Source organism: Aquarana catesbeiana, linkage group LG04, assembly GCF_042186555.1.
Source record: "Aquarana catesbeiana isolate 2022-GZ linkage group LG04, ASM4218655v1, whole genome shotgun sequence".
NCBI classification, from domain to species: domain Eukaryota; kingdom Metazoa; phylum Chordata; class Amphibia; order Anura; family Ranidae; genus Aquarana; species Aquarana catesbeiana.
The window spans coordinates 345,129,353-345,156,781 of NC_133327.1; the positions used below are offsets into that span (position 1 = coordinate 345,129,353).

Sequence of the window (27,429 nt, forward strand, 5' to 3'; positions counted from 1 at the left end):
TTATCATTTGTTTTCTTGGTGGCTATGGTCCTAGCTGCCTTGAGATTATTGACAAGATTCTTCCGTGTAGTTCTGGGTTGATTGCTCACCGTACTCATGATCATTGAAACTTCACGAGGTGAAATTGCATGGAGCCCCAGACCAAGGGCGATTGACAGTTATTTTTTGTTTTTTCCATTTGCAAATAATCGCACCAACTGTTGTCACCCTCTCACCAAGCTGTTTGGCGATGGTCTTGTAGCCCCTTCCAGCCTTGTGTAAGTCTACAATCTTGTTCCTGACATCCTTGGACAGCTATTTGGTCTTGGCCGTGGTGGAGAGATTGGAATCTGATTGCTTCTGTGGACAGGAATCTTTGATACAGGTAACAAGCTGCGATTAGGAACGCTCCCTTTAAGCTCGTTATCTGTATTGAAGACACTTATTTCACTCATTAAAATGCAAATCAATGTATAACTTTTTTGAAATGTCTTTTTCTGGTTATTTTTGTTGTTATTCTGTCTCTCACTGTATAATAAATCTACCATTAAAAATATAGACTGATCATTTCTCTGTCAGTGGGCAAACATACAAAATCAGTAGGGGATCAAATACTTTTTTCTCTCACTGTATGTGACTAGGTCAGATTTCATTAATGGAGTTTACAACCACTTAAAACACCTAGCAGTGCAGGGATGTTCCAGATCAAGCCAGATATCATACAAAGTATAAAAGCAGTAAGTTGCTGCAGCATAGTGACAATCAACAGGAACAATATAGATGGGGGAAAAAAATACAAGAACAGACCAAAGTTGTAAAACCCTCCCCCACCCCCTCTCTTTGCTGCTATGTAATTATAGAAACATCTAGCAATTGCTTTGCTGTCTGAAATTTGGTCACCTTATCTTTAAAATGTAGACATTTAATCAGAAGTGTATGTGGTGGTCAAGAGGCAGTGGTCTCTTGGGAATTTGATAGGATATGGGACGGTACTCTATGCGTTTATGGTGCCACATCCAGTATTGAAACCAAAGTGAAAAAAACCCTATAATGGACTTTTAAGGCACACCTAATTAAGGTAGAGGTATGTAAGAATATTGATAGATAAGATAAGAATTTGATAGGATATGGAAAAATTTAATAAGTTTGAGCGAATAGCTAGGAGAAATTTTGAGCCTCAGCCATTTGAGTTAAACATTTTTCTAAAAATTCTTCAGGTTTACATCCTTCAAACCCCTCAAGGAAGCCCAACAGTCTCAGGTTGTTAAACCGTAGGCAGTCCTCCAAGTTGATCTGTTTAGCTACCTGGTCAGATAGGGAGGTCTTGGTGCATCCCAAGGATACGGATATGTCTGATATTCTACCAAGGTGTGGTAGTGTTTTATGGCGCCTTAGATTCTCTGATATTGTAGGCTCTGTTTGTTCCCAGTCCATGGGCGTCAGAGGACTAGTGCATATGTCAGGGAGCCTATCTCATTTAAGGGCGGTGTCTTGCCGAGAAAGTTCCCTTGGCGGATAAGCGTGGCGAGCGGGCCACTTACAGGCGCCGTGTACAGCTGATTTTCCCCTTTTCACCTTCGGCTATTTCTGCCAGATCCTACTGCGTAGGCGCATCGCCTGCGCAGTAGAGGGGGGTCCTTATCCGCTGAGCGGAACTTTCTCGGCAGAACAGCGGCAACTGGAAATCTTTTTCCTTACCTGCATTGTACGGTGGCTATGTGCAGTTGGGGAGGTAAAGGGTGAAACGAGCCAGCTGCTCACTAGACGATTTGGCCATGGGCTACCAGATTTTAACCATGTCAAAGGGTAGAGGAGATGTCCTGGAAGCAGTGCAACAGCAGAGGGCCAGTCAGGATGGGATTAGTTCAGGATCTTGTGATGTGAATGGAGTAAAGCTCAGCTGATTTTAATTCACCAGAAATTTGTCATGCCCCCTCCAATGACACTTTTTCCTCATCTACTTTAAAGAATCAAAGCTGAGGGCATTCCAGTCATTCTCATTGCTCTGGATTAGCCTCAGGGAGTGCGGTATGCCAATGTTGCTTGTCTGTTATCTGACGCCCATGGACTCTCAGATCAGCCAAATCTACTTTGTCGAGAATCAATCCTCTACCCTGTTTCTCAGTCTCTGGCTTGACAGCCTGGCAGTTAAAAATCAAGTTCTGAGAAACTAAGGCATTTTAAATTCTGGTAACCTAACCATGTTAAAAGTTTTTATAAATCGCCATGCAAGATCTATCAACATGCAGGGAAGGCTTATTTTAAGTGTTGTGAGAAGGTTTCCCCAAGTGCCTTTTTTGTAGGCCTGTGTCCTTTCTTCCCTCCAGTTGGCCCTTCAGCATCAAATGTGAGGTTGCTGCATTGTCTGTTCTTTTTCAACATCCTTTTACTAATCATTTGCTAATTCATACTTTTAAACAAGGGGTTACATAAATTGCTCCTCCTGATAGGCCTCCTTGCATCCTTGGGATTTAAAACTGCACACCCTTTTTCTGTTAAAGCTCACTCCATTAGAGCATTGAGAATGTCTTGAAACTCTGTGTCTCTTTGGTCTGTAAGGCATTCAAGCTGGTCTTCTATAAATACAGTATGCTGCCTAAGTATTACAAAATCGATGTATTTGCTTCTGCAAATGCTAGCTTTACACATGACTGGGTGTTTCACAACACATGGTTGTGAAAAATATTCTATCAGGCTACATTCACATGGGCATTTTGGCCTGTTGCAAATAGCAGCAGGAATCTACTGAATGTAGCCTGACTAAATCAATGTTTCAGATGAATGAAAGTATTTGATCATATGACATTTCATACATATCATTTAAAATAACAGCGCTCATAGAAATGTCCCAATTTTTAATCAGAGTCTGTCAATTGAATATGAAATAAAGTGTTTTCTCATGGGATCCTCACCAGATGGATAGACCCTCCCTGAAACCAGGTCCAATAAAGCTTCCAATATCTAAGTTTTGGTTATATGTTTGATATATGGCCCCTGAATGTGGTGAGTCTACAAATAAGAGGAATCTGATCAAATCAAAACAAGGCATGTTGCCACATTTTGATATTGGAAGCTTTATTGGACCTGGTTTCAGGAAGGGTCTATCTATCTGGTGCGGATCTCGTGAGAAAACCTTTTATTTTATATTCAATTAAGGGACTTTGAATATTGGGACATTTCTCAGAGTGCTGTTTTTTTAGATTATATGTTCAACCTGCCCAGGGGGACATTGTGCTACTAGCTGCTGTGGATTGTATATGATATTGTCTCCTCCTGTGCACTATTTTATTTGAGTTTGACATTTCATACATGCCTGTGCTCTTGCTCTGATTGGCTGTGGCACATTTGATGTCCAGCAGCACTTAATGCCAAAAGCTGCAGTGTTTTGTAAAGCTATGTTTTTATAGTGATGTGGCAAGAGCAAGATCCTAAACTGCAATGACATACATAAAATAAAGCAAGTATAGAAACTAGAATGTTTCTCTTTTATCTTTAGAAATACCAGTTCAGTCACCTAGCTCAATAAACACGGATTTATTGCATGTACTGCTGGTCATGGGACACCCCATAACTTTGTAGTTAGTTAATTTGCTTGTGGAATGTTTTTTTTTCTAATTTACAGTGGATCTATGCCTTGGTTAATATTATTGCTATATACTGTACATCATAATTTATCATTTTTACATTTAGGTTTAGTTCTAACCTTAATACACTTTTAAATATATATTTTTTTATTTCAGAATTTGATTCCTTATCCAGGCTTGGGATCCCTGACCCCTTGGGTTATGTCAGAAAACGCTATAAGTCCACCCAGTTAATTTTTCTGAAATCAGTTTGTGTTGGGCAAAGTATAGTAGATCAAGTGGAGGCTTCAGCAGAAGAAGCTATTAGTTCTGGATCATGGCTGGATATCATGGTGAGTTTAGCGAGCTAAAAATTAAAAAAATGTAATGTTAGAATTATTGTGCAGAAGCTTATGCATAAAACACTTATTACGGTATATATAAGGTAAGGTGACATTTCCACCACCTGGCACATCAGGAATCTAAATATAAGAAGGAAGCACTTACTGTTCCCTTTCTTGTTTAGTTCGACTTGTGTAGCCTCCATCATAAACAAGAACTATAGGCTAACGCTTTTATATGGATTCTAATAGCAGAGATGTTTTTGATCTGTTAACATATATATGGTCACTGTGGTTGTGCAGAAGTCGATTTAATAAACCTCTGTACAACAGCCCTGTAGCATTTTCCCCGCGCAATCAGCACCGCAGGCTATAGACTGCAGCACTAATCAGTGTATTCTGATGGTGGGGAAGTCTCCCCACTGTCAGAATACAGTACAATAGCTCTGCAGGAGGATTCCCCCATCCACCTTGAATGTGTGGATGGGGGAATTAGGTCAGATTTTCATTCAATGGTTTCCTTAGACTAGCAGTCAGGCAGGGGTGCCTAACATCTCATTGCAGATTTACAGCTTTGAGGCTTTAGGCCTAGGAACCTTCACATACCAGGAAGTATTCCATTTCAGGAGGAATTGAAGACAAAAGGTATATTTTTCTTGCTTAGGCATATTTAACACCTATAGATGTTCCCTATAAAATAGCAAATATTGACATTTTGAGTTCAGGTCTGTTTAAGCCTCTCTCCCATACCTGGTAAGTCTACTTCCTATACAATTCATCTCAGCCCATTAGCTGTAAGGTATTTAGATAAAAGAAGAAAAGGTTGGTTATCACTTAAAGAGGAAGTAAACACTGATGGGTGTTACTTCCTCTTTATTTCCCTGCAAAGGTAAAGCATAATGGGCTACTATACATCGCATAGTAGCCCATTATGTGTCATTTGCCTGAAACCGAAGCCTGCGATGTCACCGCTGTCCCCACTAGCAGTGAGTGTCCATCTTTACCCCTCTTTCTTCTGGGGCCGCAAACTCTGGCTCTGTGACTGCATGCACGCGGGAGCCGCCAGTCACGGCATGACCCCTTTAAATACGGCACGATCTGCCCTTTCTAACATCGGCGCACAGCTTTTTTGGAAATATCTCCTAAACTGTGGAGGCTTAGGAGATATTTCCAGCACCTACAGGAAAGACTTACCTGTAGGTAAAAGTGGTTGTACAGGGTGTACAACCACTTTAAGTGGTATACTGACATTCTAATTTACAGCTTAGGCTGGCAATACATTAAGCACTTTTCTTTCCTTCAATCCGGGAATTGAGAACAATCACTTGATTCTCCATCAACACATTCAGCGTTGATGGGGGAACCCCTCCCCCCTGCGCTATTGTATTCTGACAGTGGGAGGCTTCCCTGCCGTTCGAATACAATTACTACTGCCGGCTATAGCAGACCACAGTAATTGTACAAAAAAAAAACAACAGGCTGGTTGTCCATTGATCAACTTTAGTATAACCAGCCTGCCCATAGCTGGATCGTAATTCGGTCGGTTCCTGCTGAACCGGCCAGCTTTTCATCTGGCTTTAGTCTTTTGACATTAAAGCAGACCTTCACCTTCTTCACCCATCTTCCGGTGATCGCCTAGGTGAATGACGCTAGTGCCTTCTGGGATGCATGATGTGCAGTCCCGTTCAGTAAGGAGGAGGGGGTGGGCCCAGCATGCCTGCACTCGGTAGAGCCAGCAGCTGTCAAGAAGAAACAAAGCGGCACTGGACCCATGCAGTGACATCAGAGAAGAGATCCCAGCAGCTCAACGCTGGATCTCCTGGCTAGGTAAGTGTCCTTACCATGCCGAACACAGTATCAGGTAATCAGGGAGAAACAAATATTAAAGCGGAGTTCCACTCATTTTTTAATAATAGCCATATTGTAATGCGCACCCATAGCGATGTAATGTTTGGCTGCTTTTATAGTGAAATTTGTCAAAGTACCTTTTCTCATTCGTCTTCGGCCCGACTCCCGGTCGCGGCCACCTAGGAGACTACTTCGTCAGCCTGGCCCGTTGACTCCTGGGATGTCTATGTCTATGTCATGGATCCCAGAAGTCTTCAGGCATCTAATGCAGGTACAATCGTGAGATTTCCTGATCAGAACAAAGATCGAGACGTGCATGCTGGGTAGCTAGCTGCACGAAACCCAGGAAATTAAGCAAGATCGGCTTCAGCTGCCCACATCCTCCATGGCCACAACCGGATCGAGGGAGAAAAGAGAACTATTGATCTAGTAAGTAATTATAATGTGCACATAGCCAACAATATCCATTGCAGTTATGGTGAATAACAACAAGCTCAATTATGCAATTAGGAACATTTTGGCTAGGAGACTGGAACTCCGCTTTAAGGGGCATGGGAAAGGCTGAAGTTCCTTTTTAATTACAAATCTGGTAAATGCTAAAGCTGCCAAGATAAATGATTCAGAGGCCTTTTAAAGTGATATTAAAGACCATGTGTTTGTTATTAAAAAAAAAAAAAAAAACGTTTTATTTACCTGCCCTGTTACAGTGGTTTTGCACAGAGCAGCCCTGATCCTCCTCTTCTCAGGTCCCCCCTGGCGCTCCTGGCCCCTCTCTCCTGCTGTGTGCCCCCAGAGCAAGCCACTTGCTTCCATTCACAAACAGAGCCATGGCTTGACCCCACCCCACCTGTCTCCTCATTGGATCACTGGCTGTGATTGACACCAGTGGCTCCTGCTGCTGTCTCAGCCATTGAGGAGGGAGAGTATGCGGAGAGATAAGGCTCTCGTGCACAATGCTGGTTTGCTATGGGGCTCGGGTAAGTATTAGGGGGGCTTATAATGCAATAAGATAAAAAAAGTCTGCCTTTAGAACCAGTTTAAATTACAAATGCACTTTCAGATCTTCCAATGCAACCCACTCTATAGAGGAGAAAATACTGTGATCCTGAACTTTTCTTTAAAATTTTCTCAGGGAACTTTGGCAGAGGGTCTAATTAACTGTCAGCTTATTTAAAGAGGTTGTAAACCTCCACTGGTAAGTTGTACCTATAGGTAGGCCTATAATAAGGCTTACCTATAGGTACTGTAAATATCTCCTAAACGTGCGCCATTTAGGAAATATTTGCTTTACACTGTGCTGATGATATAATCGGCGCATGCGCTGTGAAGAATCTGCCGCCCGTGCCGTTTTTTCAATAGCAAGTGCGTTGACTGGCGGCTCCCACGCGTATGCGACATCATACGACTCTGGCCAGTCACAGAGCTGGAGTCCGGGGCCCCGGAAGGAAGAGGGGCGAACATGGATGCGGCCTGCAAAGGGGACAACGCAGGCTTCGTTTGCAGGTAAGTGTCACATAATGTGCTAGTATGTGATACATACTAGCACATTATGCTTTTAATTTGCAGGGGGCAAAAAAAGAAAGGAAAACCCAACCCATGCCTTCTGTCGCTCATCCTGCATCAGTAATTCACATAAATTCTGCATCAGTGGCATGTATTTAACAGATGCAGTCTTACCCATCTTGTGTAGTGCACGTGTTCTGGAGTTTAGCACCTCCACAGCAATGCTTTCCCAGCTCCCTTCATGGAATGTAATAACTTGTCTGATATTCTTCATGGTGAGACAGGTAGGCCCTTGATGTCAAAGACCATCACACGCAAGGTTATTCAGAGAGATAAAGTACCATTTAGCATTGACTCTACATCCTTGGTATAATTTTATTGATGTACATTTGCTGAGGGGAGCGTGAGATGGCTACATAAAGGCCCTCTGTTGACCAGCTTTGGGCTTGTGTAGATGGCATCAGTTTACAACACCTCTGAGATCTTTCAGATTTCAAGAAAAAAGGACTTTAAAGGTTGCCACTAGAGTCCTGAAATAGGAAAGAATAATGGTCTCAAATCATGATAAAAACATTTAATTATAATCACATTAAAAACAATTGATATGTGAAAAAACATGAACATGTCTGGAAAACGCACTGTCCCATGTTACAGAACAGATAAGATGCTGATATATGGAAATCACATGGATGGCCTAGAAATGAATTATAGAGTAGTCCTAGAAGGTCCCTTCTGTCTGAAGGCCACATAAGGCCACAAAAAGAAGAAATAGAGCACAAGAAAAATATATTTATTGTACTGTATTCTTAATTAATGATGTTATTATAAGTGCAGGGATACTGATTAAAATTTTGAATCACAGTGTACATACCATAGCAAAGAGGAGCATCCAAACACAGCACACAGGGCTCAGTCCATGAAGCAATGCACCATCACAAAAAAAGAAAAAAAAGGAGTATAGGCAGAGCAGACGAATAGGTGATAAAACATGGAGCAAAAGAGCGAGCTCCAGACCTTGCACAGACAGTCACCGTGCAACGTCTGGAGCTCGTCCTTTTGCTTCATGTTTTAGCATTTATTCGTTTGCTCTGCCTATTCTCGCCCTTTTTTTTTTTTTTTTTTTCCTTCTGTGAATGTGCATTGCTTCATGGACTGAGCCCTGTGTGCTGTGTTTGGATACTCATCTTTGTTGTGTTATGTACACTGGGATTCAAATTTTTTTTTTGGTATCCCCACATTTATAATAACATCAATAATTAAGAATTCACTACATAATATTTTGTGCTCTATTTCTTCTTTTTGTGTCTTGAACACCTAGCATAACTGTTATTTGTAAAAATTCAAAAATTATGGATAAATTGTTAAATGGTCAAAATGTACTGTATTTTTTTAGGATAATGGTCTCCATACATTGTATAATAATTAAGTATGATATTCTAATATATATATATATATATATATATATATATATATATATATATATATATATATGTATGTATGTGTATGTCTGTCTGTCTGTCTGTCTATCTATCTATCTATCTATCTATCTCTCTCTCTCTCTCTCTCTCTCTCTCTCTCTCTCTCTCTCTATATATATATATATATATATATATATATATATATATATATATATATATATATATATATATATATATATATATATATAATGTGTGTGTGTGTGAACTTCATAGTGATTCCAATGTACCTTTTTAGTACCAATAGGTACTCCTGAAGAAGCTGTTGGCGAAACGCGTATCGATCCACTGGCGATGACACTGTGATCTCGTATGTGTCACCTTCAGCCAGAAGGGACCTTCTAGAACTACTCTATAATCCATTTCTAGGCCATCCATGCGATTTCCATATATCAGCATCTTATCTGTTCTTTTACATGGGACAGTGTGTTTTCCAGACATGTTCATGTTTTTTCATATATTATGTGTTTTTATAGTGATTATAATAGATTAAATATTTTTATTATGATTTGAGATTATTCTTTCCTATTTCGGGACTCTAGTGGCAAACTTTAAAGTCCTTTTCCCTCTTCTTTTTTCCTTTTTCTGTTTTTGCTAAACTACCATTGGATGTGGTGCCACTGTAGCATCACATATGGTGACCCATTACATTTGGCTACCCGCTGGACTGCGCATGCGTGAGGCCGCCAAATGCGTTCCAACACTGTGGCGATCTGCGCTTGTGGCAGTTCAAGGCCCACCATCCAACTGGAGACTTAGATTATAATTATGCAGAGCGAAGCGAGACAGTGCCCGAAGCGTGGCGAGCGAAGCGTGGCGAGCCCGCAAGGGGCCCTGTGGCAAAGTGGTCTTACAACAGTGTTGTAACGCATATGGCGGCGTCGCACATGCGCACTCCAGCGGGTAGCAACGTGATGGGTAGCCAAATGTGACATGACACCACGCTCTGCAATATTTCTTTCATTTTCTCTTTGTAATCATTCAGATTTCATTCACAGGTGCACCGGCTTGTGTTAAGCGGGTATTGCACTTTCAAAGTACAATAAAAGTTAATCACTGGAAGAACCAAGTACAGCGTCTTCCCTGTCCATCTTCATTCACAACATTTTGCTTACTACTAACTCAAATTTCCATTCTAAATCCAGTTCCTTATTTGCTTGGCACCCATATAGAAATTATGCCCCTATACTGAGAGGGCTAGCAAGAGAAGTGATTTACTAAATGGGCATTAGCCTAAATACTACAGGGGTTCCAATGCAATATTTGATAAATAAAGTTAGTTTGTTTATGTCTTTTGTTTACTGCTTTGAGAATCACAGACCCGCTAAAAACATGATCAATTTACTGTGTCTCTTAAACTCTAGACGTTGTTACCGAGTTGTCTCTCTGTGGAAGATGCTTCCATCTTACTCCAGCAAGTGATGAGAAAGTTAAACAAAGGTTCATCTGCTCGGATCTTTGGTGACACCATTGTCATCAGTGAAAAATTTATAAGTGAATGTACCGGACTTTTTAATGACCTCATGCATCATAAAGCCGAAAAGGTATGCAATCTTTATCTTTCTTTAATGGTAATTATACAGGATTTATATAGCGCCAACAGTTCACTCAAAATAACACAACACACAGCCATTAATGTCTAAACCGCTGGCAACAGACGACTAAAACTAAAATGACATTTTATACTCAAAAGACTAAAACTAAGATGAAATTTGACTTCAAAATTAACACTGGTCTGTAGTGCATGTTCATATTCAATACCTTAAATAGTAACATATCAGATTTTTCACTCTAGCAGTATATAATACAAAAAAAGAAGAAAACCGCGCTAGGATTGATGTAAATTATATCAAGAAATAACTAATAATAAAATTTTGTGAAAGCAGCAGCTTGATGTGGGATAAACACAATAGATAGAATAAGAAAAAAGAAAGAAGCTGCGCTAAAAGTCCCAATAAAAAAAAAATTATATTTAAAATTAAGGAGTGTAATCCAAGGAGGGTACGTACTGACGTCACCACGCCGAGGAGGAGGGTACGTACTGACGTCACCACGCTGTTTCATTAGGAGGACAGGCTTCCGATTGTATCTGCCGTCCGTTTTTTTTTTTTATCATGCGAGTTTTCAACCTATTTGATGTAAGTGCAATACTTCTCTTTTTTTAATAAATTACTAGACTGTATTACGCTATGGTCAGTTTTTTCCTTCTGGGTCATTTGCTGCAAATACAGACACAGACTTTATAGACGGTCACAGGGGGAGATCCACAGCCATCCAGCCTGCCTGTCAGGGTTTCTGATCTGGTCATCAGTTGCAAGCTCAAGGCCGTGGCTGGGTTATAGCCAAACGCCCTTTGTGCTTGCCATCTGGTAAGCAGGTCTTTATTACGGTGATTGGGCACTTTTCTCTAGTTTGAAGTCACTGTGGTGCCATTATGAAGAGGATTTATTTTCTTTAATATTGGTTAATATTATTTAATATTTTATAATACTAATGGTTTATTAATTTTAAATATATTTTTTTTTTTTATTGGGACTTTTAGCGCAGCTTATTTCTTTTTTCTTAGCAGTATATAATGAGTTGGAAATTGTAGAGAAATGTTAGCTAATGCATTACAATTTAATTACACCCATTAGATTTTAGACAATTAAAATGAGTTTTAATCGACTAAAATGTACTGGAGATTTAGTCTACTAAATACGACTAAAACAATTGCAGTCCTATGACTAAAACTAAATCGAAATTTGCTGCCAAAATTAACACTGGTACACCCCTAAGTGAAAATGTCCAAATTGGGCTCAATTAGCCATTTTCTGTCCTCTGTGTCATGTGACTCATTCGTGTTACAAGGTTTCAGGTGTGAATGGTGAGCAGGTGTGTTAAATTTGGTGTTATCACTCTCATTCTATCATATTGGTCACTGGAAGTTCAACATGGCACCTCATGGCAAAGAACTCCCTGAGGATCTGAACAAAAAGAATTGTTGCTTTACATAAAGATGGCCTAGGCTATAGGAAGATTGCCAGACCCTGAAACTGAGCTGCAGCACGTTGGCCAAGACCATACAGCGGTTTAACAGGACAGGTTCCACTCATAACAGGCCTTGCCATGGTCCCCAAAAGAAGTGCATGTGCTCAGCATCATATCCAGAGGTTGTCTTTGGGAAATAGACGTAGTGAGTGCTGCCAGCATTGCTGCAGAGGTTGAAGAGGTGGGAGGTCAGCCTGTCAGTGCTCAGACCATACGCCGCACACAGCATCAAGCTGGTCTGCATGGCTGTTGTCCCAGAAGGAAGCCTCTTCTAAAGATAATACACAAGAAAGCCTGAAAGCAGTTTGGCCGACTAAGGACATGGGTTACTGGAACCGTGTCCTGTGGTCTAATGAGACCAAGATAAACTTATTTGGTTCAGATGGTGTCAAGCGTGTGTGGCGGCAACCAGGTGAGGAGTACAAAGACAAGTGTGTCTTGCCTACAGTCAAGCATGGTGGTATGAGTGTCATAGTTTGGGGCTGCATGAGTACTGTCGACACTGGGAAGCTACAGTTCATTGAGGGAACTATGAATGCCAACATGTACTGTGACATACTGAATCACAGCATGATCCCCTCTCTTCAGAGTGTGGGCCGCAGGGCAGTATTCCAACATAACCCCAAACACACCTCCAAGACGACCACTGCCTTGCTAAAGAAGCAGAGGGTAAAGGTGATGGACTGGCCAAGCATGTCTCCAGACCTAAACCCTATTGAGCATCTGTGTGGCATCCTCAAATGGAAGGTGGAGGAGCGCAAGGTCTCTAACATCCACCAGCTCCGTGATGTCGTCATGGAGGAGTGGAAGAGGACTTCAGTGGCAACCTGTGAAGCTCTGGTGAACTACATGCCCAAGAGGGTTAAGGCAGTGCTGGAAAATAATGGTGGCCACACAAAATATTGATACTTTGAGCCCAACTTGGACATTTTTACCTAGGGGTGTGATCACTTTTGCTGCCAGCGGTTTAGACATTAATGGCTGTGTGTTGAGTTATTTTGAGGGGGCAGCAAATTTACACTGTTTTACAAGCTGTGCACTCATTACTTTTACATTGTGGCAAAGTGTCATTTCTTCAGTGTTGTCACATGAAAAGATTTAATAAAATGTTTACAAAAATGTGAGGGGTGTACTCACTTTTGTGACATACAGTGTTTGTGTGTGTGTGTGTATATGTGTATATATATATATATATATATATATATATATATATATATATATATTTACATTTATTAAATTTTTTGTTTAAACCACATTTGAAGGCTATTGATTGTCTGAGAATATTTTAGTTATATCAACATTATTATTATGTGTTTGTCCTTTCATTCCAGGAAATGAAGCACAGTCCTGTATTTCTGGTAACAGAAGAAGATCTTAAGCAAGCATCCTTATTAGAAAATGCCCTTGTGGGTAAAAAAGACAAAAGGGAGGAAAGGAGGAAGAAAGCTACAGGTTAGAAATGAACACAGCAATCTAAATCTTTGTGATATTCTGATAATAAATGTGACAAGTGCAGGGGTTTGACTGATGAACAAATGAACAGATGGACTTATGACAAAAGACAGGTCCGTTGAATTTCTAAATTGTATTGTCCAGATTTCGCATATATCTCCGCATATAACTGCAGCTTTGTCACTAGTCTTACTTTGTTGTGGGAGAGCTACGGCTTTAAATAAGAATTATCACTTGTTTTTATAACACTATAACACTATAAACACTAACCGCAATGCCGTACAGGGCAGTCCTCCCTGGTGCATGGACATCCAACAACGCAGCTAGCAAAGAGACATCGACTAGATAGTGAGTGCCTGTCTCCAGCACCCAGCACTTGCCCAAAGCAAGCAAGATTGCACAGAGAAGGGAAAAGACAAGCGTAACCTTGGTAGGTGAACAATATTCATTAATGATTTAAAACGCACTCACAAGAGAGGAGACATATCATATCTAATAAGAGCAAATAATAAAGTTATGGCTGTGTCATTGTAAAATCATTAAAAAAGAAAAAAACAGTACCTAACAAAACGTAAAAAGCAGTTGTATTGGAATCAAAAAGTATTGTAATTGCATGTACAGTTGTGCTCATAAGTTTACATACCCTGGCAGAATTTGATTTCTTGGCCAATTTTCAGAGAATATGAATGATGATACAAAAACTTTTCTTTCAGTCATCTTATGCAGCCTCACTGTGCCCGTCAAATGCAGCCTCACTGTGCCCGTCAAATGCAGCCTCACTGTGCCCGTCAAATGCAGCCTCACTGTACCCATCAATTGTAGCCTCACTGTGCCCATCAATTGCAGCCTCACTGTGCCCGTCAATTGCAGCCTCACTGTGCCCGTCAAATGCAGCCTCACTGTGCCCGTCAAATGCAGCCTCACTGTGCCCGTCAAATGCAGCCTCACTGTGCCCGTCAAATGCAGCCTCACTGTGCCCGTCAAATGCAGCCTCACTGTGCCCATCAATTTCAGCCTCACTGAGCCCATCAATTTCAGCCTCACTGTGCCCATCAATTTCAGCCTCACTGTGCCCATCAATTTCAGCCTCACTGTGCCCATCAATTTCAGTCTCACTGTGCCCATCAATTTCAGCCTCACTGTGCCCATCATATGCAGACCCACAATGCCCCAGCCATGTTCATTGCTTGGACTTGCATGGTAGTTGTGGTGCACCCTATTCATGGTGACATGCCATTTAATTTTTGCCATTGAACAGCACTGAGTGGCTGCATCTCTTTTTCTCTTTTCAGGTGGGGTGGTAAAACTTCAGCTCAACTGCTTGCTTGTACTGCTTCTCCCAGCTTTGTGAATGAGCCCCTGTTCAGCAGCTCAGTACATTATCTGTAGTCATTTAAGGTGGCCGTAAAATAGTTGATTCCTTTTATTATTTCATTCTTACTATGGCCACCTTGACTGCAGAGAATGTACTAAGCTGCTGAAGAGTTTGGAAGAGATAAAAAGTAATGTGGGATGGAAAGGGTGTCAGGCAGTGATTGGAATGGTCAGATCTGACATTGGAGGATGCAGGATGTGAGCCGTGAAGATACATGTGAGGGGAGAGCAAATAGCAGAAAGTGAAGGGGGGAGTGGGGGAGGATCGGTGTGATTGGAAAGATCTACAGACTTGCATTACACGGAGGAAGGGGGAAGTAAAGTTGGAGAAAGGTGCTGCTGTAGCAGGAGTCAGGACAGTGAAAATAGCATAGCAGGTGCCCCTTCCTCCCCCCCAGTCTTGACCTTGCATGTACTGTACCTTCTCTGTGTGTTTCCAGTGATCCCTCTGTGTGCACTGCTGGCTGCCAAGTCTGTCACAGAAAGATGGATGGAGGACATGGACTGCTGCCTTTGCCTCTCTCTGCTGAATGGACCTATTGCTCCCTAAACCTGCCACCATTCTCCTGCTGATTCCCTCAGCACTTACTTGCTGAAGGTGGCAGGCAGTGTGTGGGCCGAGTCACTCCTCCGCCAGCAACACAGGGACTGAGAGAGCCTGGACTTTAAACTTACTATCGGCAAATGTGGCCAGTGTAAATCTGCATAGGAGCCAATATAGAAAAAATAATCCCTCCAGCTACAGGCTCTCCGGATAAACTGATGCCCCCCACCCCAGCCTAGGGGTCCCCCTTATTTTTTTTTATAATTTCTTTATTTTTCATAGATTTCACATTACAATTCATCACGGTCTTACAGTGTCTTTTTCTAACATCCTTAATACTTCCATCTAACTATGTACATTGTGTGAATTCTCTTTTTCTACTTTACCCCAACACCCTATCTAAATAATAACCAACCCCAGCTACAGGCTTTCCGGATAAACTGATGCCCCCCACCCCAGCCCAGGGGTCCCCCTTATCAGCGGCCTTGGATAGAGCAGTGGATCTATGGCCAGTTGGCCACCTACCTGTATACAGACCGGGCAGCGATTGCCCTGGGCACTCCACTGTCCAATCCGTGGGTTCTCCGGGCTCATTAGCAGCAGGCTGGGAGGTGTACAGGAGTGTCTGATGGCCGGCCAGCCAACTCAGAGAGGCTCAATCCTTGTGTTCCACCACCATGGGACCAGGAAAAGTTGACCAGCGAGACTGGAAGTGAAGTGGTTCAGCTAAAAGCACCGCCCTACGTCCTCCACGGGTCTGCCAATCACAAAGAATAATTGTACAGTGGGAGTGTTGGGGCGCACGGCTCTGCGCCCCGAGGAAACGCCAAAGGAAGCCAATCAAGCTTCCCAGCTGCAATCACATGATTGCAGAAACGTCTTGCTTCCCATAGACACCTTTGTGATCACTAGCTTTGGGGGGGGCGGCGCCCCTGTGCCCCCTATTGATGGGCCGCCACTGCTTTTTATATTATCACAACAGAAACTACCCAAATGACCCTGATCACAAGTTTACATACCCCAGTTCTTAATACAGTGTATTGCCTTTTTTAAAATCAATGACAGCTTGAAGTCTTTTGTGGTATTTGTGGATGAGGCTCTTTATCTTCTCAGATGGTAAAGCTACCCATTCCTCTTGGCAAAAAGCCTCCAGTTCCTGTAAATTCTTGGGCTGTCTTGCATGAACTGCACATTTAAGATCTCCCCAGAGTGGCTCAATGATATTGAGATCAGGAGACTGAGATGGCCACTCCAGAACCTTCACTTTATTCTGCTGTAGCCAATGACAGGTTGACTTGACCTTGTGTTTTGGATCATTGTCATGTTGGAATGTCCAAGTGCATCCCATGCGCAGCTTCCTGGCTGATGAATGCAAATGTTCCTCCAGTATTTCTTGATAACATACCGCATTCATCTTGACATCAATTTTGACCAAATTTCATGTACCTTTTGTAGCTCACACATCCCCAAAACATCAGCGATCCACCACTGTGTCTCACAGTAAGAATGGTGTATCTATCATCAGAATCCTTGTTGACCCCTCTCCAAATCTAGCGTTTATGGTTGTGGCGAAAAAGCTCAATTTTGGGCCCATCACTCCAAATGACTTTGTGCCAGAAGGTTTGAGGCTTGTCTCTATGCTGTTTGGCGTATTGTAAGCGGGATACTTTGTGGCATTTGTGTAGTAATGGCTTTCTTCTGGCGACTCGACCATGCAGCCCTTCAAGTGCCTCCTTATTGTGCATCTTGAAACCGCCACACCACATGTTTTCAGAGAGTCCTGTATTTCACCTGAAGTTATTTGTGGGTTTTACTTTGCGTCCCAAACAATTTTTCTGGCAATTGTGGCTGAAAGTTTAGTTGGTCTACCTGACCGTGGTTTGGTTTCAACAGAACCCCTCATTTTCCACTTCTTGATTAGAATTTGAACACTGCTGATTGGTATTCTCAATTCTTTGGATATCTTTTTTTAATCCCTTTCCTGTTTTATACAGTTCAACTACCTTTTCCTGCAGATCCTTTGACAATTCTTTTGCTTTCCCCATGACTCAGAATCCAGAAATGTCAGTGCAGCACAAGATGAAAGATACAAGTCCAGAAACTCACTGACATTTTATACACACACTAATTACAAGCAAACAGATCACAGGTGAGTAGGGGTGCAACGGATCGTCACCGATCCGTGATCCGAAGGGTTCAGCCTGTTCGGATCGGCACACATGCGCTCCGCGGAGTGCGCTGCCGCCTCGGCCTTAGGAAAGGCCACAGCTTTAGCCTAGCTCCGGAGCGGCGGCCATCTTGGTACACCCGGCGTCCGTTTACCACGTGATCACTCCGTCAAATGACGGAGCGATCACTTGTAAACAAACCGGCGTTCCTCTCTCCCCTCTGTGTACTGATCTGTACAGTGGGGGGAAGAGATCAGATGGCAGCAGTGCCAATACTCTGCCATGCCCTGCCAATACTCTGCAATACCCTGACAATACCCTGCCAATACTCTGCTATACCCTGCCAATACTCTGCAATACCCTGCCAATACTCTGCAATACCCTGCCAATACTCTGCCATACTCTGCCATACTCTGCCAATACTCTGCCAATACTCTGCAATACCCTGCCAATACTCTGCTAATATATTATTACAGTGGGGGAGATTGCGGATATTACAGTAGGGGAGATTGCGGATATTACAGTGGGGGAGATTGTGGATATTCCAGTGGGGGAGATGACTGGATAGTACAGTGGGGGAGATTCTTTTTTGTTGATCCGAAAATGATCCGAACCATGACTCCTGATCCGAGGAACTATCCGAACCATGAGTTTTTTGATCCGTTGCACCCCTACAGGTGAGGATGGTTGCCTTTAATAGCTATTCAAACCCCTTTTGTGTCAACTTGTGTGCGTGTTATCAGGCCAGAATCACCAGGGTATGTAAACATTTGATCAGGGTAATTTGGGTAGTTTTTGTTGTGATTATGATTTAAAAAGAGTAAACACAGTTGATTGATAATAAATGGCTTCAGCCAAACACCAACCATGAGTGAAAGAAAAGTTTTTGTGTTCTCATTCATATTCTCAGAAAAATGGCCAAGAAATCATAAATTCTGCCAGGGTATGTAAACTTATGAGCACAACTGTACATTATTATAAAAGTGCACAAATATATATATATATATATATATATATATATATATATATATTTATCTCTCTCAAGACCATACAATAAAAATCTATGTAAAATGAAACCAGAGTTAATGACTGGGCATTGTTGTCTGGAAATAAAAAAGAGTAACATATAATATAGTATATAAACTAAAAAATTTCCACCTGCATAAACACATTTATGTATATCCATATCCACACACATAGGGATATAAACATATTTATATTTCTTTAGATTGTAAAGAGGGGTGTTGTGTATCAGACTCTGCATTCCTCTTGATAGTGCTTGCCTTGGGAGAGCCAAAGGCAGGCGCTATCAAAGCAGCCACCTCCTTGCTAGTTGCAGTTTTGGGCATCCATATGCCAAAGAGGGGACCCTGTTGGACATCGCAGTGTTTTAAGGCACCTAAGAAGATTGTACAAAGTACTATTTGTATATTGGCCCATCAGAAACTAAGTAAGGTAAAAAAAAATAGTGCTAATTCTACAGCTACATCTTTCCTACGGCTTTTACATTTGCATTACTGACATTGCCTGGCTACTAAGTTGCTGGTCTGTGTGATTTTTTTTTTTAGTAGATCTTCAGTTGCAAAACCAGGATCCATATCCAGATCTGCTGGTTTTATAAGAAAGCTGTGCCAGCAGAAATGCCCTAAATATTAAGATCAACAAACAGAATTGAAGGGCTTGCAGCAACATGGTGGCACCTCCTGTTTTACTAACTTCTGCCAAACAAACAAAAAAAAAAAAAAAAAAGCAGTTTTTACATTTTTTTTTTTAACTATTATTTGAAGTATTTTACCCACTTGCTGTCCATGTATTAAAGTGTCACTAAAGGCAAAACTTTATTTTTCATTTTGAATAGTAAGGGAGGGTTATGGAGATTTACCTTTTCTTCCTGTCCTGTAGCCAAAACAGAAGGTGATCCCTCAATTGTGCAGGAATCCCAGGATATAACCAGAACTAGTGTCCCCATTGGAAGATTTCCTCAGTGTTCTTGTTCTGATGTCATCCCACAATTTTGGGTTTTTCTTTTACTTTAACTTTTGATGACTGTTGGCATTCATACCTATCTTTTCTATAAAGCAGGAGGAGTTTTTACATTTTGAAGCTATTTTGTTCTCCTGTCCAGCCGGCAGTTCCATCTGTTCAGGAACATGGGAACTAACACTCATAGCTGCCTCCCGTTTGCACTAATCAAAAGAGCAGATTTTTCTAAACAAGATAGGATACAGTGCCTTGAAATAGTATTCATACCCCTTGAAATTTTCCACATTTTGTCATGTTACAACCAAAAATGTAAATGTATTTTATTGGGATTTTATGTGATAGACCAACACAAAGTGGCACATAATTGTGAAGTGGAAGGAAGATGATAAATGGTTTTCAATTTTTTTTACAAATAAATATGTGAAGTAAAGTGTGGCATGCATTTGTATTCAGCCTCCTTTACTCTGATACCCCTGACTAAAATCTAGTGGAACCAATTGCCTTCAGAAGTCACCTAAATAGTAAATAGTCCACCTGTGTGTAATTTAATTTCTGTATAAATACAGCTTTTCTGTGAAAAGGTTTGTTAGAGAACCTTAGCGAATAAACAGCATCATGAAGGCTAAGGAACACACCCGATAGGTCAGGGATAAAGTTGTGGAAGAGTTTAAAGCAGCAGGGTTAGGTTATAAAAAAAATCCCAAGCTATGAACATCTTACAAAGCCCTGTTCAATCCATAATCCGAAAATGGAAAGAGTATGGCACAACTGCAAAACCTACCAAGACATGGCTGTCCACCTAAACTGACTGGCTGAGCAAAGGAAAGCATTAATCAGAGAAGCAGCCAAGAGGCCCATGGTGACTCTGCAGCGATCCACAGCTCAGGTGGGAGAATTTGTCCACAGGACAACTATTAATTGTGCACTCCACAAATCTGGTCTTTATAGAAGAGTGGCAAAAAGAAAGCTATTGTTGAAAGAAAGCCATAAGAAGTCCCGTTTGCAGTTTGCAAAAAGCCATGTGGGGGACACAGAAAACATGTGGAAGAAGGTGCTCTGGTCAGATGAGACCAAAATTGAACTTTTTGGCCTAAAAGCAAAACGCTATGTGTGGCAGAAAACGAACACTGCACATCACCCTGAACACACCATTCCCACCATGAAACATGGTGGTGGCAGCATCATGTTGTGGGGATTCTTTTCTTCAGCAGGAACAGGGAAGCTCTTCAAAGTTGTTGGGAAGATGGATGGAGCCAAATACAGGGCACAATCTTAGAAGAAATCCTGTTAGAGTCTGCAAAAGACTTGAGACTGGGGCGGAGGTTTTTCTTCCAGCAGGACAACGACAACAACCCTAAACATACAGCCATAGCTACAATGGAATGGTTTAGATCAAAGCATATTCATGTGTTAGAATCGCCTCGTCAAAGTCCAGACCTAAATCCAATTGAGAATCTGTGACAAGACTTGAAAATTGCTGTTCACAGACGCTCTCCATCCAATCTGACAGAACTTGAGCTATTTTGCAAAGATAAATGGGCAAAACTGTCACTCTCTAGATGTGCAAAGCTGGTAATGACCTCCTCAAAAAGACTTGTAGCTGTAATTGCAGTGAAAGGTGGTTCTACAAAGTATTGACTCAGGGGGGCTGAATACAAATGCATTTATCATTTTCCTTCCACTTCACAATTATGTGCTAGTTTGTGTTGGTTTATCACATAAAATCCCAATAAAATACATTCATGTTTTTGGTTGTAACATGACAAAATGTGGAAAATTTCAAGGGGTGTGAATACTTTTTTAAGGCACTGTAGATAACCGAAAAAGTGAAAAAATGGAGCTGTCTCCTTGCTGTAAACCTTTTCAATTGTTGCTAAACTGTTTTCTGGCAAGCAACCACTTCTGTGACATTTCAGAGATGGTTAAATTCCTTCAGTCTGTTCTGTTCTTCTTAGAAGTCCATGACACTGTTCTTTTCTTTCAAAACTACTTTTCATGGAGTGCATGTCCTGCATGTTGACCTGAAATAAATTATAATCTAAAGATAAACTACCCAATTTGGATGCTAATGGAGAACAGTTATTATCATCTAGTGTGATCGAAACAGGAAACTATATCTCCGGGAGGTTCGAATAATTTCAGCGTGAGACTGTTTCAATCAGGGCAGCAATTAAACTAAGTGGTTCTGATATGAAATGATTTAAAATTTCCACTCTTTTAGTTTCAATAGTAAGCCTAAAAAAATGCATGTTATGTTTGATAGCTGTTAAAGGGAGCTCATCATCCATTTTAAATTTTTAAATGCGCTGCCTAAAAGCCAACACTACAGGATATTTTTATTACCATTGTTGGCAACAAAACTCTTCTCTGAAACTAGTATGTTTTATTATAAGGGATCTGACTTGACAGCTATGTCCTTCTGTTCAGTGCCTTAATACCCACCCTGCACATCAAAATCTTCCATATAGACACCTCAGATTCAGGCCAGTGATGTCTTACAATGCCTATGCCAGCTGAGTAGATTGTTGCTGTCTACCTAATGCATGTAGCCTGTAAGGCCCCTTTTCACGTAGGCCGTCCGTTCTGGTCTGCCTGTCTGTTTTTCAAGCGGACCCGATCAGATCCTAGATTCTCCTCCTATGGGCCGTCGGATGTAAACAACGTTGTGTCCATTTACACCTGGCTACCTCCGGTCCGGTAAAAACAAAAGGAAGGGGGATTCGCTCCCCTCCATCTGGCCAGATCAGATTGGAGGGCAGTCGGGTGTAAACTAACAGCTGACCAGTTTACATCTGACTGCCCATAGAGCAGAGCGGGCTGTGTCTGTCAATTCACCTAGCAGCTCTGTTCAGCTCAGCGTGGGATCAGCAGACATATCCCCTGTTAAGCAAAACCAGATCTGGCCTGTGCGAAAGGGGCCCAAATTGTAAAAATTTTAAACTCCCATGCTGCATACTTGCTCTGTCTTTGTTATGAAGCCACAATCAGGATGATGCCCTCAGCAATAACAGTGGCAGCTCCCATCTATCTGATGAACTAGGTAAACTTTAAATCCTGCTCATTGGAAGCACTCTGACCATGTTTGAAAACACCAAGTACCCCCAGCATTGAAGAGGTTATATAGTGTGTGTATTTTCCTTTATACATCAGACACAAAAGAAAAGTTAAAAGAGAACTGGAACAGACCATTTTTAAATACTGTATCTCTTGAAAGAACAGGTTGGATATGTGCTTTAGATTTTTATATTTAAGTCTCGGTAGGCCTACTTGAATTTGGATTAAAAAGCAGGATGTACAAAGGAAAAAAAAACAGATATTCTATGTTTTTACATTAAAATATGTTCTACTTATATTCTCCACCAGAGGGCAGTGGAAGCACTAGGAGTGGTGGTGTAGGAAATGCCAGAGAAATAAAAATAAAAAAGACCAAGAAGAAGTCCAGAAAGGAAGAAGACAGCGATGATGAGTCTCATACTACAAGCGCAAGTATAATGAACTTCTCATAATTTATAATTGCATGTGACTGATGGTTTCTAGGCAATAGACGTCCTTCAAATCATATCACATACCTACGTTTAGACAAATGTTGGTCTTTAACTAGGCTTAAGATTTTTTTTTGTAATTTGTCTTCTATTTTAGCTATTGAACATTGTGCATAATTGTAGTTCCCAGATAATTGAAATTCCCCATGTTGAAGACTTAAAGGGTAACTTGGAGTATTGCAGTACCATTGGCTGAATGTTTCAAGTCTGTGTGCTATTTTCTGAATTAAATTACCATAGCTTTGACAATGGAAATCTTTGGGGCTGGAAGCACTGAGCTAACAGTACCACTGTGCTGGTATCCTCACAGAGGATGGACATCTTCTTTTTGAGCAGAGAAAAGTTTTGCCAATTTTTTTTGTTGGCTTTTTTTTTCTCTCCAATCAAGATCTTTGTACAAAACTGCAGGGGCTAGTCTCTACGTGGCAGCTATCCAGATCGGCCTTTTCTCAGCCTAGCTTTTAAGAGCCATAACCAGACCCTGCTGCGCTGGACATTGCGGAAATAGCCTGCAAGTGACCTTTGGGCACTTGGCTCCTCTTAAGATGCTTTCCAGACTCCATTCTGGTAACAGGTTAGCCGCCAAGTGCTTTCCAGGTCCAAGGTACTGGCATTGCTTTAGCAGTGCCCTGTCTCTGAAGGCTGACTTTGTGAGGCCGATCAGGCTGAGTACCAGGAGCCACCTGGTTATTGGACAACCTGCCACCTTTCAAAAAAACCTTCTATTTATTAACTTGATCACTAAAGAGGTTAGTGCTGACTTCATCCGCTGGCTGGAGTGTCATACGCTTCATGCTTTCTTTCACACTTTTCCGCACTGAGGAAGCACATATCCCACTGCTGCTTCTGCTTGCAGGAACCACATGAAACTCCATTCCTGCTACCCACCTACAGTGACTTGGTCACTTCAGGCAGTCTAAACCCCCTCTAGCAGAGGGGTTTTGTAAGTAGGTTAAAATGGATGTAAACCCACTCTTATCCTTTCTAAACTACTGCCAAAGTGGTTATCTATAAGAATATACATGCCTCATGCATGTATCCTTACCTGTCAAATGTCTCCCCCCTGTCTGTTATGAGACCTGAAAAACTGCAGATTCGGTGGGTGGAGTCGTGATGTCAGCAGACTCCCTGCCCACCTCTACACTCCCTTTGGCCAGGCATCGATTATTTATTTCACTGAACTTCTGCTAGTCTTGTGGATTATGCCCCATGATCACTAACATCCAGACAAAACCCAGGAAAGTCACCACGTGACTTCAGCATGCCGAATCATGCTGAGGTGTGGAGCAACCAATCCTGGGAGAGCTGGAGAAGAAAGGAGGAGGGGATCTGAAGTACACAGAATGTCTCTCTCAGGCTCCTGCATGAGATATGTAAATCACCTGTCACTCAGAGCAAGGGGGAGAAACAACATCTATTTTTCTGTCTGACTGTTTTTATCTCACTGAAAAAAGATAAGAGGATTGCTCAGAGCTGGATTAACGCTTCGTGGCAAGACTGGGCACAGATGACATGAAATCCTATACTGTACAAGGTACAAGCCTTAATTAAAAAATTCTGGGTTTACATCCATTTTTAAGCCTCGATTCATACAGTACTCCCTCTTATTCCCCCGCAGATTCTTTATCTGACCTGCTTTTGGTTTTAGTAGCCTCTGAGCAATCAGCCACTAAGACTCTATCTGATGCCAAGTCTCTTCAGTCCTTTCTGGACAAACCAGTCTTCTGCCATTATATTTAAAACAATATACACTATATTGTCAAAAGTATTAGGACACCTGCCTTTACACGCACATGAACTTTAATGACCTCCCAGTCCTTATCTGTAGGGTTCAATTTTGAGTTGGCCCACCCTTTTGAGCTATAACAGCTGCAAGTCTTCTGAGATGGCTGTCCACAAGGTTTAGGCGTGTGTCTATGTTTGAGCATTCTTCCAGGAGCGCATTTGTGAGGTCAGGCACTGATTTTGAACGAGAAGGCTTGGCTCAAGTCTCTGCTCTAATTCATCCCAGAGGTGTTCTATCGGGTTGAAGTCAGGACTCTGTGCAGGCCATTCAAGTTCCTCCACCCCATACTCGCTCATCCATATCTTGCTTTGTGCACTGGTGCGCAGTCATGTTGGAACAGGAAGGGGCCATCCCCAAACTATTCCCACAATTTTGGGAGCATGAATCTGTCCAAAATGTCTTGGTATGCTGATGCTTTAGGAGTTCCCTTCACTGGAACTAAAGGGCCAAGCCCAAGCCCTGAGATTGATTTGGACCAGTGCACAAAGCATGGTCCATAAAGACATGGATTAGCGAGTTTGGGGTGGAGGAACTTGACTGGCCTGCATCAGTGCCTGACTTCACAAAAGCACTTCTAATAGAATGGTCAAACAGTCCCATAGACATACTCCCAAACCTTGTGGTCAGTTTTCCCAAAATATTTGAAGCTGTTATATCTGCAAAGGGTGGGCCAACCCAATATTGAACCCTACGGACTAAGACTGGGATGCCATTAAAGGTCATAGTTACATAATTACATTGTTTCATAGTAGATGAGGTTGAAAAAAGACACAAGTCCATCAAGTCCAACCTATGTGTGTGATTATATGTCAGTATTACATTGTATATCCCTGTATGTTGTGGTCTTTCAGGTGCTTATCTATTAGTTTTTTGAAACTATCGATGCTCCCCACCAAAATTGCCACCTGTGAAAGAGAATTCCACATCCTTGCCGCTCTTACAGTAAATAACCCTCTACGCAGTTTAAGGTTGCACTTCTTTTCTTCTAATTTTATTGAGTGGCCATGTTTCTTATTAAACTCCCTTCCACAAATAAGTTTTCTCCCTATTGTGGGGTCACCAGTATGGTATTTGTAAATTGAAATCATATCCCCTCTCAAGCGTCTCTTCTCCAGAGAGAATAAGTTCAGTGCTTGCAACCTTTTTTCATAACTAATATCCTATAGCCCCTTTATTAGCTTTGTTGCCCCTCCCTGTACTCGCTCCATTTCCAGTACATCCTTCCTGAGGACTGGTGCCCAGAACTGGACAGCATACTCCAGGTGAGGCCGAACCAGAGTCTTCCAGAGTGGGAGAATTATAGCTTTATCTCTTGAGTTAATCCCTTTTTTAATGCATGCCAATATTCTGTTTGCTTTGTTAGCAGCAGCTTGACATTGCATGCCATTGCTGAGCCTATCATCTACTAGGACCCCCCACTGAGTAGATTGCATTCATATTTTTGCCACCCAAATGCATTATTTTACATTTTTCTACATTAAACCTCATTTGCCATGTATTTGCCCACCCCATTAATTTGTTCAGATCTTCTTGCAAGGTTTCCACATCCTGCGGCGAAGTTATTGCCCTGCTTGGCTTAGTATCATCCGCTAATACAGAGTTTGAACTGTTTACCGCATCCACCAGGTCGTTTATGAACCAATTAAATAAGATTGGTCCCAGCACATACCCCTGGGGGACCCCAGTTTCATTACTAAAATCTTGTATATAGTCCCTTATCATCCCCTCCAAGAGCTTGCATACTATTAGGCTAATTGGTCTGTAATTCCCAGGGATGTATTTTGGTCCTTTTTTAAATATTGGTGCTACATTGGCTTTTCTCCAATCAGACAGATTATTGTCCAGGCATATGCCATTAAGGGGCGGGTGCCCCCCTTTCCCGTCACGGCACATTGTACCAGGGCGGTTACTGCTTCCTGGGCCTATTGATTTTTATTTGATTTTATCCTTTGGTTTATGTTCCCACCCCTCGTTGTGGCACTGCTTTGGGACGTCCCTAAGGTCAAGATTAGAAGTGCTGTGTCCGTCAATGAACAAAAGAGAAAACAGGATTTTTTTCTGCTCGCCGTAAAATCCCTTTCTGCTAGTTCATTGACGGATACAGCACCCACCCCTCCTGTTTATGTTTGTACTGCTTGTTACGAACTGAACTGCCTGTAGCAAAGTGGGGGGTTATTACCAATGGGCACTGCCCCAAGGCGGTGCTGTGCTTGTTTTGTTATTTCTGCCTAGTCCTACTCCTAAAGGTGGTGATATAACCCTAAGGTCAACATTAGAAGTGCTGTGTCCGTCAATGAACTCAGAGAAAGGGATTTTACGGTGAGTAGAAGTAGAAAAAAAAAAATCCCATTTTCACATTCTGTCTTCTGTTAGCCATGAGGGTGCTTCCTGTGATGTGTCATGATGATAAACATGTGCATGTAAAGGCAGGCGTCCCAATACTTTTGACAATAAAGTGTACTGTATATATTATAGTATTCCCATGCGGCCACCTTAACCCAATTAGAGAGCCAGTTAGCACAAATTATGTGTTTCACTCACATAAAGATAAACGAATCAGAAACGTGTAGCGCTCTATATAAGACAATCAGTGCCATCTAATATACACCAGAAGAATATCAGTTTCCCAATGGATGTTACATTCGAAAAGTGCATAAATCCAATCTTTCTTAACGATGCAATTTGCAGCACATTGAAGCCAAATAATCAGCCTGTCAAATACTGTACCAGCACTGTCCCCAGCCTTTAGAACGCCTAAGACCACCAAGACCTTTCTGGTGCATCCACTATCCCAAGTGTTCTTTTGTGGACCGTGGATACATTTTGATAAGATGGTAGCCC

The 27,429-nt window shown here is 41.7% G+C and overlaps 1 protein-coding gene across 1 annotated transcript in view; it reads left to right on the forward strand.

The window, feature by feature from the left end:
• Positions 1-27,429, forward strand: part of UFL1 (UFM1 specific ligase 1) — a 121,193-nt gene that overhangs the window by 55,326 nt on the left and 38,438 nt on the right. Inside the window, exons 9-12 of the mRNA XM_073626964.1 lie at positions 3,720-3,895; positions 10,074-10,253; positions 13,071-13,191; positions 22,624-22,746. Coding sequence (XP_073483065.1) covers positions 3,720-3,895; positions 10,074-10,253; positions 13,071-13,191; positions 22,624-22,746 — 600 coding nt within the window. The remainder of the gene's footprint in view (positions 1-3,719; positions 3,896-10,073; positions 10,254-13,070; positions 13,192-22,623; positions 22,747-27,429) is intronic.